The following is a 12,553-nucleotide window of genomic DNA, read 5'->3' as shown; positions in this document are numbered from 1 at the left end:
TATCTGTATTACTAAGTGAATTTTACATCCTCTCCTGCAAGGAACGTATTTTAAAAGCTTAAGTCTTCACCACCATAAAGCACTTGTACCTGTAAGAGACTGCAGAGGCCTCCGGCCCGTCACTGACATGCATCTTGCCTGCGTGCAGGCGTACGGCCGCCCCGGTGTGGCTTTGCACATACGAGTGGGTTCCCCTTCGTGGGAAGTGCATGTGGCCCAGCGACACGTCTGCTGTTCACTCTGGTTTTCTAACCTGCCTACAGCGTAATAGTGGTTTAGGTCTCTGTGAAGCCTCCAGTCCTGCCCAGTTGGAAGCTGTACGGCCATTAACAGTACTGGCAGCGTAGCTGAAGTCAGGCTGCTCAAGTCCCACCGCGCCGTATCGGCAAGGTTGGCAACAGCTGAAGGGAGACGATTATTCCTTCCAATTTTTGCCAGCATTTCCTGCCTCTGTTTTTTTCAATCAACAGACCAGTAGGGGCAAGGAAAAAGCCCGTGGGGACCCATTTCTGTCCAGGTCCCTGAGGGCAGGGAAAGGAACTTTCTGCCGGGAGCTGCCCTTACAATGGGTGCTCACCGTGTGCCGTTTGCCGTGACGCCCGTGGCCGGTTTCAGCTGTGCTGGGTGCCCGTGAGCGGCCAGCCCGACCTTTCTGCGCGCGCGATGGGTGTGCTGTTCCTGTATTTATATGATTTTGTGTTCTCTCCCTTTAGATTAGAATGTGTAATGGTCTCGTTACGGTAATTGCCACAGGTAAGAGCGATGCTTCCCGCAGGCCCTGCTGCTGCTGGCGTTGCGCTCCATCACTAACAGCTCTCCTCCTCCTCTTCCTCCTTCTGTGCTCAGCGTGTGGCCGCGGTGGCTTTGGGGCTCTCGGGGTCTTGTCTCTGCCTGTCCCTGTCACCACCGCCCCATCTCCTCCCGCTCCCTGCACACTGAGCCCCGTGGGGTGCCCACTGCCTGCCCAGGCGGCTGCTGCTCCCTCCGGCTGCTGCCGGGCATGGCCAACGCCGGCCCCTGCCGTGGTGGGAAGCGTTTTGGTCACAGCTGGGCCTGTTTGCCTCTGCTTGTGGCCAGGGCACCACGGGATGGGATCAGGGACAGGGCAGCCGCCAGCAGCATGCTGCGGGCAACTCCTGGCCCACTGGTGGCAAGTGCCCGGGGGAGCTGCACAGCACACCACCTCTGTGGCGGTGCCTGCCCAGAAACCCGTGTGACTTGCAGGGAAGAGCGCAGCTTTTGCTGGGTTTTCCCCCCTTTTTGCAAATTTCACGTATTTGGACAGGTTGTAAATTTTAAGCACTCTGCTGGTCCACCTGTGAGTCAGAAACTAAGACTTTTCTCATTTACTGCACCGTTGTGGAGCTGCTGCTCGGTGTTTACAACTTAAAATTTCCCATTGCCTGTGCACCCTCTGGAAGAAACACAGCAAGAGAGAAGAAAATCCCTCCTCCACGTCACTGCAAAAAAGAAAAACACCTCAGCCTCTCACGAGCACCTTAACATCGCTGCGAACATGGCCCCAGTTTTCCCAGGCGCGTGCCGGCGGGCGGGCGCAGCCCGGCTTCTCTCCCCGGCGCAGCTGAGCGAGCGGAGCCTCGTCTCTGAACAAAGTTGCAGGCTCCCCTTGCAAGACGGCCAAGTAATTAGAGTTCGTGCCAGACAGCTTGCAAGTGGAATTATAATATTTGTATGAAAGCCTTTCTCTTTTGTGGTTATGACTTGCTCACTCCGCAGCTGCTGTCTCCCTATCAATCACGGCGGTTTCGGGGGAGCCTCAAGGTCGATGGCATAGCCAAGGACTTGCCAGAAGAAAGTTCGGACTGGAGGAATGCGCGGGCACCCGAGGCGGGCGGATGCTGCGGGTGCTCCGGGAGCGAGGTGTGCCTGGCCCGCGCCCCCGCCGGGCCCTGCTTTTCGTATGCGCGGGCCCTGCATTGTTCAGCGCTCGCATGAATATTGCTTGAGCTTGTCCGTTTGGTGAAAACTGTATTATTTTGACCATCTGCCATTCTGCTTAACTGCAGGAATGTAAAGTACGATACCTCCCTCACAGCCCTGCCCTCCCCCACGCTTTTCTCCCCACGAACAGCACCGCAGGTTTTGTTTTTAATCCAAAACTGACAGCTCCACATTTTTCACAGAAAATGCCTTTGCACGCTAAGTCACATTTTTCACCTTTTTTTTAACGCGATATTTCCCCTTCAGTCAATTGTCTTGAAGGACAAATCTGGTAAGTAAAGATTGTCTTTGAAAGGCAGATGACGGTTTGCAAACTGGCTGGGGGATTTCCAAGCAAGAGGTACTTTGGGTTTAGCTGCAGCTGGACCTTACCACTGTTCCATTCACCACTTTGAGTCATTAAAATACGATAGCCGAAGCACGAGGACAAAGTTTTAACCCTGGTAGTGAGGAAACAGAACACGGTGCTGCCTGTGCCCCACAAACCGCCTGGAGTTTCTGAGGGTTTTGCCGGAGAAGTAACGGGACCAGCGCGAGCTGTTCAAACGCGCAGCGCGGGCCTGCTGCAGTTCCCAGTGATGGGGTCGGATGGGTCAGAGTGTTTGGTGTGAGACTGAAAACACCCCAAATCCCTTGAGCTGCGTGTTGAAAATGCAGCTGAGTCAACTTGGGTCTGTGTCAGTCACCTGCGCTCCTGAAGTGAACGGGAATATTACAGATAGCCCTGTAATCGTCAGGTGCTTAAACTAACAGCAAATGAAGGCGCAGCCTGAAAATGTAGCTCATTGTTGAATTGGAAATAGGTTTGTGCTGCAAAACGCAACCTGGAGCTCAGAGGTGGTCGTGTGGCTGCTGAGGCTGGCCCTGGCCTTTGCTGGGGGCTTGGAGCCTACCTCCGGTGTCCCCTGGGTCCTCAAGCTCCTGGGTGCGAGCCTCCATCCCACCTCTGCTAAAATACCTGTGCCTTAAGGCTTAGAGAGAGACTGCAACATGGTTTAAAAATACGGTACCCCAAGGGCGCTGATGAAATAGTGCTCACACGGGGAAATGCCGTGGGACAGGTGGGAGCCCCAGCAGCAAGAGCAGGGCCGGGTTGCAGCATGCAACTATTCCTCAGAGCGCCATTAGTCGCGCAGGGAGAGGCGGGAGCTGCTTAGTTTCATGGCTGCGTCCTCGCCCGGTCTCATTCAGGCAGCCTACTTCATCCTGGCCTCTAGTCGTGATCGCCTGCGGGGAATAATTGAGGCGTAACTTAACGTTGTTGAACACCAAAGTGTGAACACACGTAGGCACCGCTGCAGCCATCCAGGTTCCCCAGCCCACAGATAAAGTTCTTGAACGGTGGTCGTGAGTGCACTGATAACGATGGGTACTTAGTGTCCTGTTTAAGTGGTGGAACTGATCAGAAAAAATTGGGATTCTTTAGGGTTTTTTATTGAAGGCTAAGACGCCTTCCAGGTAGAGTTTCATGAAAGCATCCACGCTCTGGAAGCTCGTTTCCAGCTCTCCGTGGTAGATTAAGACCAGCAGAGCTGTTAGTGACACACAGCACCAAACCATTTTGTGTAACACACGCTTGAAAGAAATGTTTGAGTTACACAGGTTGGGCTGGAGCTTTGGGTGAGCGGGATGGGTCCATCCGCTCCCCTGGCGTGGGGCCGCTGAGGTGCCTGGCAGTGCCGGGCTGCAGGCGCTGCCGAAGCGGGGGGCTCGCATGCTCGCCTGGGTGCTGCCGACCGCTCACAGCCCAGCCGCACCTCGCTTTTTCTGGGGGCTGGCAAACAGAAATCCCTCATTTCTCCAGGAAAGCACAGTAGGGCCCTTCCTCAGCTGCCTGGGCCAAATTTCTGCTATAAATGTCCAGTTCTCCCAGGATGTTCCCCGAGATTAATTTGGAGGAGGAGGTGGAGGGGGGCTGCCTTTTGCCAAGCAGTTTCTCTGATGCAAGGACAGGCAGGCTGTTTCTTCCCTTACCTTGTTTTTTCTCTGCCCGTTGTGTTTTCCAGGCTGCCTCACCACAAGCGCAAGCGCTGACCTGACTGTCGCCATCGGAACAGAGTTAGCAGACCAGACCTCGCCCACCCTGCCCCGCGCCTCCAAGAGCAGAGTCTCCGGGAAGCTTCGCCGCTCCGCCAGCGCGCTCAGCAAGTCTTCCAGCTGAGGTGCTGCGGGAGCAGAGCTCCGGCCGAGGGAACCCGAGAGACCTGGAAACAGATAAATCATTTCCCGCCTCTACAGAACTCGCCGTTTCGGATGAGCACGTGTTGAAGGGGGCGGGTGAGGCGTTTGCTCTGTAAAACTGCAGTTCTTGTATTCAGACGTGGCCAACGATCTGATACCACCCGCAGCATCATCACGCATCGCACTCGGGCGTTCCCGTCGCAAAGCGAACGAAGGCGACGGGAGCTGTCACCGCGGGTGCGGGTGCGGCGTGTGGCTGGCGGCAGAGCCCACATCTCCTCCCCGAGCACCTGTGCACAAGTACCGCTGTCGCAGCACGAGGACACGAGCCAGTGCTGAAACCAGTTATTTAACGTAACCTTAGAGCGTCGCCTTTCGTCACTCCGGTCAGCACCTGGCGGTGTGTTAGGGAACTCTGTCTAAGTAGAGGTTTTCATGGGACGGGCCACGTAACAAACGTTCCCCTCCTCTGGAGCGCGGGTGGATGGTGGAGGTGCTTTCCAGGCCGTGGTCAGCCTCTGCCCCCCTTCTGTGTCTGTGGTCACCCAGCACCACTTTTGTGCGTGTAGCTAAGAATTAGTCACCACCAAAGAGGTCACTCACCCAAACTTCAGAGGGTGCTGCCTGTTTCACAGAGTGGCAGCACCTCGTTAAAAGCCATTAGCCACGGTATCGTGTGCAGGGTTGCGCGTCGCTCCCTGTCATGTAAAATCCTGAAGCCGAAAGTGCTCCGGCTGCTGCTCGGGTGTGCCCGGCCCAGCACCACAGCGCAGCGGACCAGGCTCCTCTCCTCGGTGCCCGTCAGGTGCCCACCTGCAGCAGAGGTGGCACCGTCCGGCGCGGGCCCAAGGCCGGGTTCAGCCCGGTACCACCGTGCGTTTGTGTTGATTTTAGACGGGAGCCCCTTGCTCAGCGCCGGCTTTGGCTTTGGGGCTGCGGTGTCTGTTGCGATAGTGCACGCGCTGGCTGCGCTCTGCGAGCTACTCGCTAGGACAAGAAAAATAACCAAATTCCTTTTTGAAGAGCAAACACCGCACATTTGCCACGACTGTTTCTCACCACGGTTTGAGTAATTAGTGCACCTCTTGGGTAACCACCTCACCGTGTCACACCACCAGGGCAGTAATACCTGCAACCTGAAGCATCTCTAGTTAGAATAAACTAAATCCGAAAGCTTTCGAGGACATGCGGTGTCCCCCTGGCACTTTGCGTAGTAAGCAAATCTTGTGTTTTCAATAGGAAATGTAGTTCAGTCTACGTGTATCATAGGTTTCTAGGGACGGTAACTTTTATAGCTCAAAAAAAACCCCCCTGTATCCTAAAAACTAATCTGAGAGACATCCTGCAGCGCTGGCTGTGACCGAGGGTGGCCAGACCAGAGGCAGAAATCGGTCGCTGCTCTGCGCTGGGGCTGAGCACCCCCTTAAGCCCAGGCCCCTCTGCCCCTCCTGGCGCCGGGGGGGGTGAGGAGGCAGCTGGAAAGCAAGTCCCACCCTGTGAGCTTTGTTTTTTGCCGTTCGGAATATCAGCGTCTGTCCGTCCTCACGTGCGGCGCCGCCCCCCCAGCCCTGGGCAGGTCTGGGGCGCGGGGTTGCTTTTTGGTCTTGGCATTTGTTGTGCTGCTTGGCGTTCAAACACGCGCCTCCGAGCGCCACCTGACTCGGGTGGAGCGGAGGGGAGGTGGTTTTCGGTGACGCAAAACGCACCTTTGGGCCACCATTTTTTTTTTTGCACTTGACCTTGGGTGTTGATGTGAGCATCTGTCCGTCTGTCTGTGCGTCAGACTGCGCCTTTTATCACCATTGCCTGTAACCCAAGGTAGCTTGGCCCTTTGCCGTGGGCTCCGTGTAGCGGGTGGTTTGGTCGGAGGGGCAGCCAGCCCGGCCTACGTCACCGCCCCAGAGCAGGCGCTAGGGCTGGTGGCACCAAGCGTGGCCCTGGCTGGCCCACGGGGACACGGGTGACGCAGCCATCCTGCTGGGAAGGAGCCTCGTTTGCTAAGGGGTTTGGTTCTGATTTTCTGCCTCACATTCTGGTTTTGCTTTCTACTGATTGTGTGTTGGGAAAGGAGATTAGAAAATAAAACGTGTATTTTAATTTATTTTATTTTCAGGACTGGACAGGAGAGGCTGCCTTGTTCTCAGTTATCCAATAAATGTTTTGAAATAATTTCAAAGGCATTCTTCTGAATAAAAGGAGACCTTTCTCATTAGAGCAATATGCATCTCTAATTCAGGGAAGAACTGAAACACCAATGAAAATACTATTTTCCTGACATCAAAACCCTAAAAATACTAATTTGTAAAAGTTCAGCTGTAGTTTTGTGCTATGAACCGGATAACAAAGCTGTTCTGTTACCCCTCACAAAGCTAATAAATCTTCGCTCACAACGAAGTTCTTTAAGAGCAATAAAAATGTACGTACCTGTGTGGTGTGTGCGGCGGCCGTGAGGCAGGCGGCGCCGTGGCCGGGCAGGCCTCTGCCCGCCGGCTGCCCGGTGATGCCGGTGGCTGCTCCCGGCCGCACACGGTGGCTGGTGCCTGGGCCTGAGCAGCCGCAGCCACCGAGCAAGATTTGAGCTGTCACAAGCGTCACGGCTTGGCGGGCCTGGGTCAAATGCGGTGGGGACATCTGCGTGACAGCAGGCGCATGCGGGGTGGTGACACGGTGTCACCGGCGCGGGTTTTGCCTTCCCACCGCACGCACCGCGGGCGCGTAACCAGCGACAGTGTTTCCAGGCTCGAGCTCTCTTCGGCAAAACCGTAAGCATCAACGCCGCACCGTGACCGAACCGAGGGCACCCGACAGACTCCCGCCTCGCGCCCGCATTCTTCCCCTGGGGAGCCCTGGAGCTCAGCAATGCTGCTGCAGCCCCCAGCTCCCAGCTGCCCCGGGGTGCCTCCCGCTGCCCCAGCCCCCCCTGCTGCGCCCTGGGCACGCTGCCACCCACCGAGGGCTAATGGCGAAAGAATGAACCGTCCTGTTGGGCCAAGTTCTGCCAAGCTACTGCTGAAAATTGCTGTTGTATGTCTAAGGAGCCACTTTGGGGCAAAAATAAGAGGATTTTAACCTCATCCTCTAAACAATAAATGTCAGTTGCAGAATTGCGCATGTTCTTATTGAGGCGTCGCTACCTTTGTCACCGTTGGTAAGGGCCGGTCACCTGAAAGAGACACAGCAAAAGATTTTTCAGGTTTGCCGGTGTTTCAGCCCACGTGTCACAGGCGCGTTCCCGAGTGGGCCGGGCCGGTCACAGGCCACCAGACTCATCCTTCATGGGAAGCTCAGCCCCGCACACGTGCTGTTGGGCAAAGCCCAGCTCCCCTTTCCCAGCCCATGGCTGCAGACCTTCTTTATTTTGGGGGTATTTTGTCCTGTCCCCCGCCACAGAGTCCGTGGCTATGGAACGCCGGCAGCGCTGCGTTGGAGGGGCTGCTGCAGCTCACGCCTCAGCACCACTGTTGCAGCGCTCGGGCGGCAGCAGTGCATCTGCGGGAGCCGCGGAGCCCGCACCACAACGGCGTTAGCCGCGCCCACCGCGGCCGGGGGCTTGCAGCCGTTTGCTGATGGCGATTACAGACCGTTAGAAAGCCCAGAAGACGTCATTTGTACAGCAGCCACGGCAAGAAACGCACGATGATGGGGCGCCCCTCTCTAAGCCGCGTCATGCCTTATTGCTGAGCGATTTGCATGAACATTAAACCCCGTACGTTTCTAATGGTGATTTTCTACTCTACGGAGACATCGCTTAAGAAAATGAAGGGGGTCGGTGCGCTCAGCCATAATTAAGTGAGGGGCGCTCAGGCATTACTGCCCGCTTACTCCAGTGGGAAGGCGAGGGGGTTATTTGGCAGCGGGAAGAGGCCTGGGAACGTCTGTTCCTTTGCTGAAAAGAGATGCCAAAGTTCTCGCTTAAACTGCTTCCAGGTGCTTTCGTCAGAAATGGAAAACTAACCCAAACAGCTCCAGATAAAGCCCAGAATGTCCCATTTGCAGAAGTACCGTTACACACTACCTAGGCACGGGGAACCCGGCTCCCTGCCCCAGCCCTGGCCCGGCACTGGCCACACTCGTGCTGGGCTTCATGAGCAGCAGGAACCGGCCGTTCTCCCGACAAAGGTCAGCAAACGGTGCCAGACAGGGCGGCTGCAGGAGCTGCTGCGCAGGAGAGCTGGTGAGGGGCTGGGGTTGCGCCAGCCCCGCAGGCAGCCGGGTGGTGTCAGCACTGGTGGGGTGAGGGACGGTCCTGCGGCCCCAGGGCTGACATGGGGACCTGGCCCCGGGTCCGGGCGCCATCAGGGCTTCAGCTGCACTGTAACCACCGTCCCTCCTACAGTGCAGAAGGCCAAGAGGGTGCCCAGCGCTGGTCTATGATGGCTGCATCACGCTGGAGGAAGCTGGGCGATTTACAGGGCATTAATGGTACCGTCCAACATCAGCAGCATCATTGTTTGGGCTGTACGGTGCCTGCGCGGCCCAGGATGGGCAGTTACCCGAAGGCATGTGCCCCACGGCCCTGTCCGCAGGTGGGCGCAGGGCAGACCATAGCCCCGCACGTCCGGCCATAACCCCCTGCACGTCCTTCCCCAGACCAGCTGCCTTTTGGCGACGCGCTCAGCAGCCGCGCGGCCCGGAGCCAGCACCATCAGGCATTGGGAGGTGCTGGGCCCCACCCTCTCCTGCTCCCGCGCCCCAAACCCGGGCGGGGGCATGCAAGGGTGTCCCCACACCTGAGCAGATGCATCAGGGCCCCGCCAGCCGGGACGGAGGTGGCCAGCCCCCAGCAGCAGGCGGAACATGGCCACGGCCAGACATACACAAAAAATGTAAGATTAAAAAAAATAATTTAAATAAAATAATACAGAAATTAATTTATACTTATACATAAGAATGCCTAACAACATTTTATATGTATTATCTCATCGCTATAGCTGTTAATATGTTCTATACTATATAGTTATATAACAGTTACATATTATGTATCTCACGTTACATTTATCATATGCTATAGTTTACCTAATATATCTAATATTTTCTATTATGTATCTCTATATAGGTATATCAGATACAATATATATTATAGGTATTAAATATACACAGATATAATGTGCATATAATATGATATTATAATAAGCACAATATATGTAAGCTATGATCTATAATCTATGTATCATAGAATGTATATAATATGATATGTATTATAGAACATACAGTATATCATACTATATATGCACAATATATTGTACGTTACTCATACATTAATATTTGTTTAATAATGTTAACATTCTTTACATATTAATTTTATCAAAATATGGATTATAGGTTATGTATATACTGTACATACACATCCACACACAAACCTGGTATAACTTCAGCTATATGTACACTTCACTATATATAAACTATAACAACACTATAAAAACGATAATCAAACCTGCCCACAGGGCAGACCTTTGTCATGCGGACTGTAAACTGGATTTAAATAAAACCATTTCAAGCTGTAATGAGGCTTTTTACCTGCACAGAAGGGTTTGGGATGTTTGAATGCCCTGTGCGAAATGCAGACGGGCCGGCACCCTGGGCCTTTGCCAAGGGGAGAGGCTGGGAGCCCCAGGTAACTCGCTGCACCACGCAGCTGCAGGCGCCCCACTGGCACCCAGTGCCCGCCGGGACCCAGCACCCTCGTAGGTGGGTGATGGGACTGGAGGCATATTGGCACCACTACCCCACAGCACCCCATGGCACACCGCAGGACCCCATGGCACCCCACAGCACCCTGCAACACCCCACGCAGAAAAACACCTGCAGCTTCCCGCCCGCGCTGGGGCACGACGAAGCGACAGGGGTTTTACACAGGTGGGCGCGGGGAAGAGGCTCACAAGCCAAAGCAAAAAGCCCTGTCCCCGGCCACTTCTGGGCCTGCCCCAGCCCCTGGGATGTGTCCTCCCCTCCATTCGCCCAGGAGACAAACCCAAAGATACCGGGCAAGGCCAGGCTGCTTCTGCCGCGCAGACCCACAGCCGCCTGCCAAAGCCTTCGGCTGTGTCCAGCCGTGTTCCTCAGCGACCCCTCGCAGTGAGGCAGCTGATGGACGCACCCCCTGCATGTGAGCAACCATGTAGCTGGTACTAAAACTTGCTAAAACTTGGGACTGGCGAAGCAGCATCACAGAGGCTGTTCCTCTGCTGGCGGCAGCTCTGCCCAGCCCCTCGCTCGCTCTGCGCCCGCGGTTCAGCAACAACGGTGCTCAAGCTGCATTTTTCAGGACCCTGAAGGTGCCTGTAATTAATCCCCCTGGTTCCCTTCAGTTTGCAAACAATCCATTTCAGACCATGTGTTCGGCTCTTTGTGTGCTCGGAGAGGAGGACGGCTCCAGCTGTTTGCAAACACCTCTGAGTGAGCAACCTCCGTCCCCATGCGCCAACAGCCTCCGAGAGTTGGAAATCGCGTCACATTTGGGGTAGGATCAGCATTTTCCATGGTGCCCAAACCTGTTCCTGCTGGATGCATTGAGGGACATCAGCAAATTGATCTGTTAGCCGACAGCAGGAGGCTTTGTTTGCACAGCGCTGGCCGGCCTGTGCTGCCGGATGGCGAGGCTATGGCACCGAAAAGGCAACACCTGCATCCCCAGAAGCTGCTGTGAGCGGTGCTGGTCGAGCTCCGCTCTCAGCCCTCGGCACAGCCATGGAGCTAGGAGCGGGCTTGGGGGTCTCACGGACCCAGAGGTGGAGGCAGAGGAGAGCTGGGTTGAGGTTCCACATTGGGGCCCCGGGCGGCGGAACAGCGCAGGGGCAGAGCAGCTCCACGCTGGGGCAAGTTGGTGGGGGATAGGGATCGGTCCGTCCCCAAAATGCTGCCCAAAGGGGGCTTGCTGTGAGTGGGCGGCTTTGCAACCCATGGTGGTGGCACGATACCCTTCGCTGCCGAGTCGCAAGAGACCGGTGATGCCGATTGCTCCCCGTACAATCCCGCGGGCAGGTGGTGCCTCACGCCCTCACGGACCTTCTCCAGAGCTCGGCAGTGGTGCAGCCGATGAACGGAGGGACGCAGCCCGTGCGGCCCAGCACCTCTCTCCACCCAGGCTGCTGCAGCCCCGTGACGCCAAAAGCGATGCCCCTGTTTTACAGGGTGTTTGTGAACGGAGTCGAGTTTCCAAAGTGCTCCAGCTGCACCTCTCCTTACTCCTCCCCAAGGCACGAGCCTGCTCTGGTCACACTTCCCACTGCAAAGTACGCTCCCCTCAGCAGAAGACACAAAAGCGTGGGTGCTGATGCCTACCCGGACGGTTCCCTACAAACCCGGGAAATTCTTCTGACCCCAGCAGACTTTATCTGGCTCCTATCGGGACAGGCACGAATTTACTTGACTATTGGGAAACGGACACCAACACGGAGCAGTTGTTTGGTGGCCCATCGGTGCCACAGGCTCAGAGCAAAGATCTCAGCAGTGGCACTGCTGCAAAGACGTGGATGGAGCCGCCAGGCCTCTCCGAAGCTGGGCATCGGTGCCCAACGGCCCGAGGACAGCCACGTGTGCCTGCCAGCGCCCCTCGGGGAGCTCCCGCTTTGCAGGAGCTGAGAGACCGGCCCACCGGCAGCTGCGACACACCAGGCTGCGACAGACAGCCCAGCGCCTGGGGCTTTCCGAGGCCGGGGAAGCCGGGAAAAGCAAAACCGCCCTTCTCACCAAGCACGCTGTGCTGCCTGCACCTCTCAGGCTGCGGAGGCCACGTTCTCCTTTTCAGCATATCAGCTTTCAGCTAAAACCACAGCTTCGCCTGGACCCGAGTCAGCTCTGGTGCCACCAGGTTGGATCCCGGCAGCAGGAGCAGACTGGCTCTGAGGCTCTTTAGCCTGACTGAATCGTAACAAGAAAAAAAATCTTTCTCTAGAAAGATTTTCTTTCTTCTAGAAGCTTTACTCTATCAAAAAATATTCAGATATTTCCTGGGAAGCTTCCCTGCAGGGAGCTCCAGAAGGTCACCTGCCCTTCCCACAGCAAAGCAGCCACGTCTCAGACAAGAGCCTTTAGGGGAGCGAACATGGCAGGACCAGGCCAGAAACCTCTTCCACCGAGGAAAAGCCTCAAGGGCATCATCGTCCTCGAGACAGAGCGTGCCAGAACAGCCGAGCAGAGACCTCTCAGCCCAGCCTCGGCCCTCAGCACGCCAGTGTGTGAGCAGGTATTTGCATTCGGGGCTGCGGAGCAGACCCTCACGCCGTGAAGCTGGCTCTGTGGCTTCTCCTGCTGGCACAGGGAGAGATCATACAGCTGCGCCGCAGCACCTGCGAGGGGTTTCGCTGGCCCAGCACACATGTTCCCCACTTACACCAATCCTGTACAACTTTTACTAAAAAAAAAAACCCAAGAAACTGCTTTTTGACCAAATCCCTGCGACTCCCATCTA

At 55.8% G+C, this 12,553-nt stretch overlaps 1 protein-coding gene across 2 annotated transcripts in view; it reads left to right on the top strand.

Annotated features, from left to right (window-relative positions):
- Positions 1–4,123, top strand: part of RALGAPA2 (Ral GTPase activating protein catalytic subunit alpha 2) — a 129,153-nt gene extending 125,030 nt beyond the window's left edge. For both annotated transcript variants that reach the window (XM_086460756.1, XM_086460755.1), the window contains one exon: positions 3,969–4,123. In XM_086460756.1, the coding sequence (XP_086316882.1) occupies positions 3,969–4,123 (155 nt within the window). The remainder of the gene's footprint in view (positions 1–3,968) is intronic.
- Positions 4,124–12,553: the final 8,430 nt, after the last annotated feature.

The sequence above is a fragment of the Leptosomus discolor genome, chromosome 2 (genome assembly GCF_034619465.1).
Source record: "Leptosomus discolor isolate bLepDis1 chromosome 2, bLepDis1.hap2, whole genome shotgun sequence".
NCBI lineage: Eukaryota > Metazoa > Chordata > Aves > Leptosomiformes > Leptosomidae > Leptosomus > Leptosomus discolor.
This window is presented reverse-complemented; position numbering and strand designations above follow the sequence as displayed.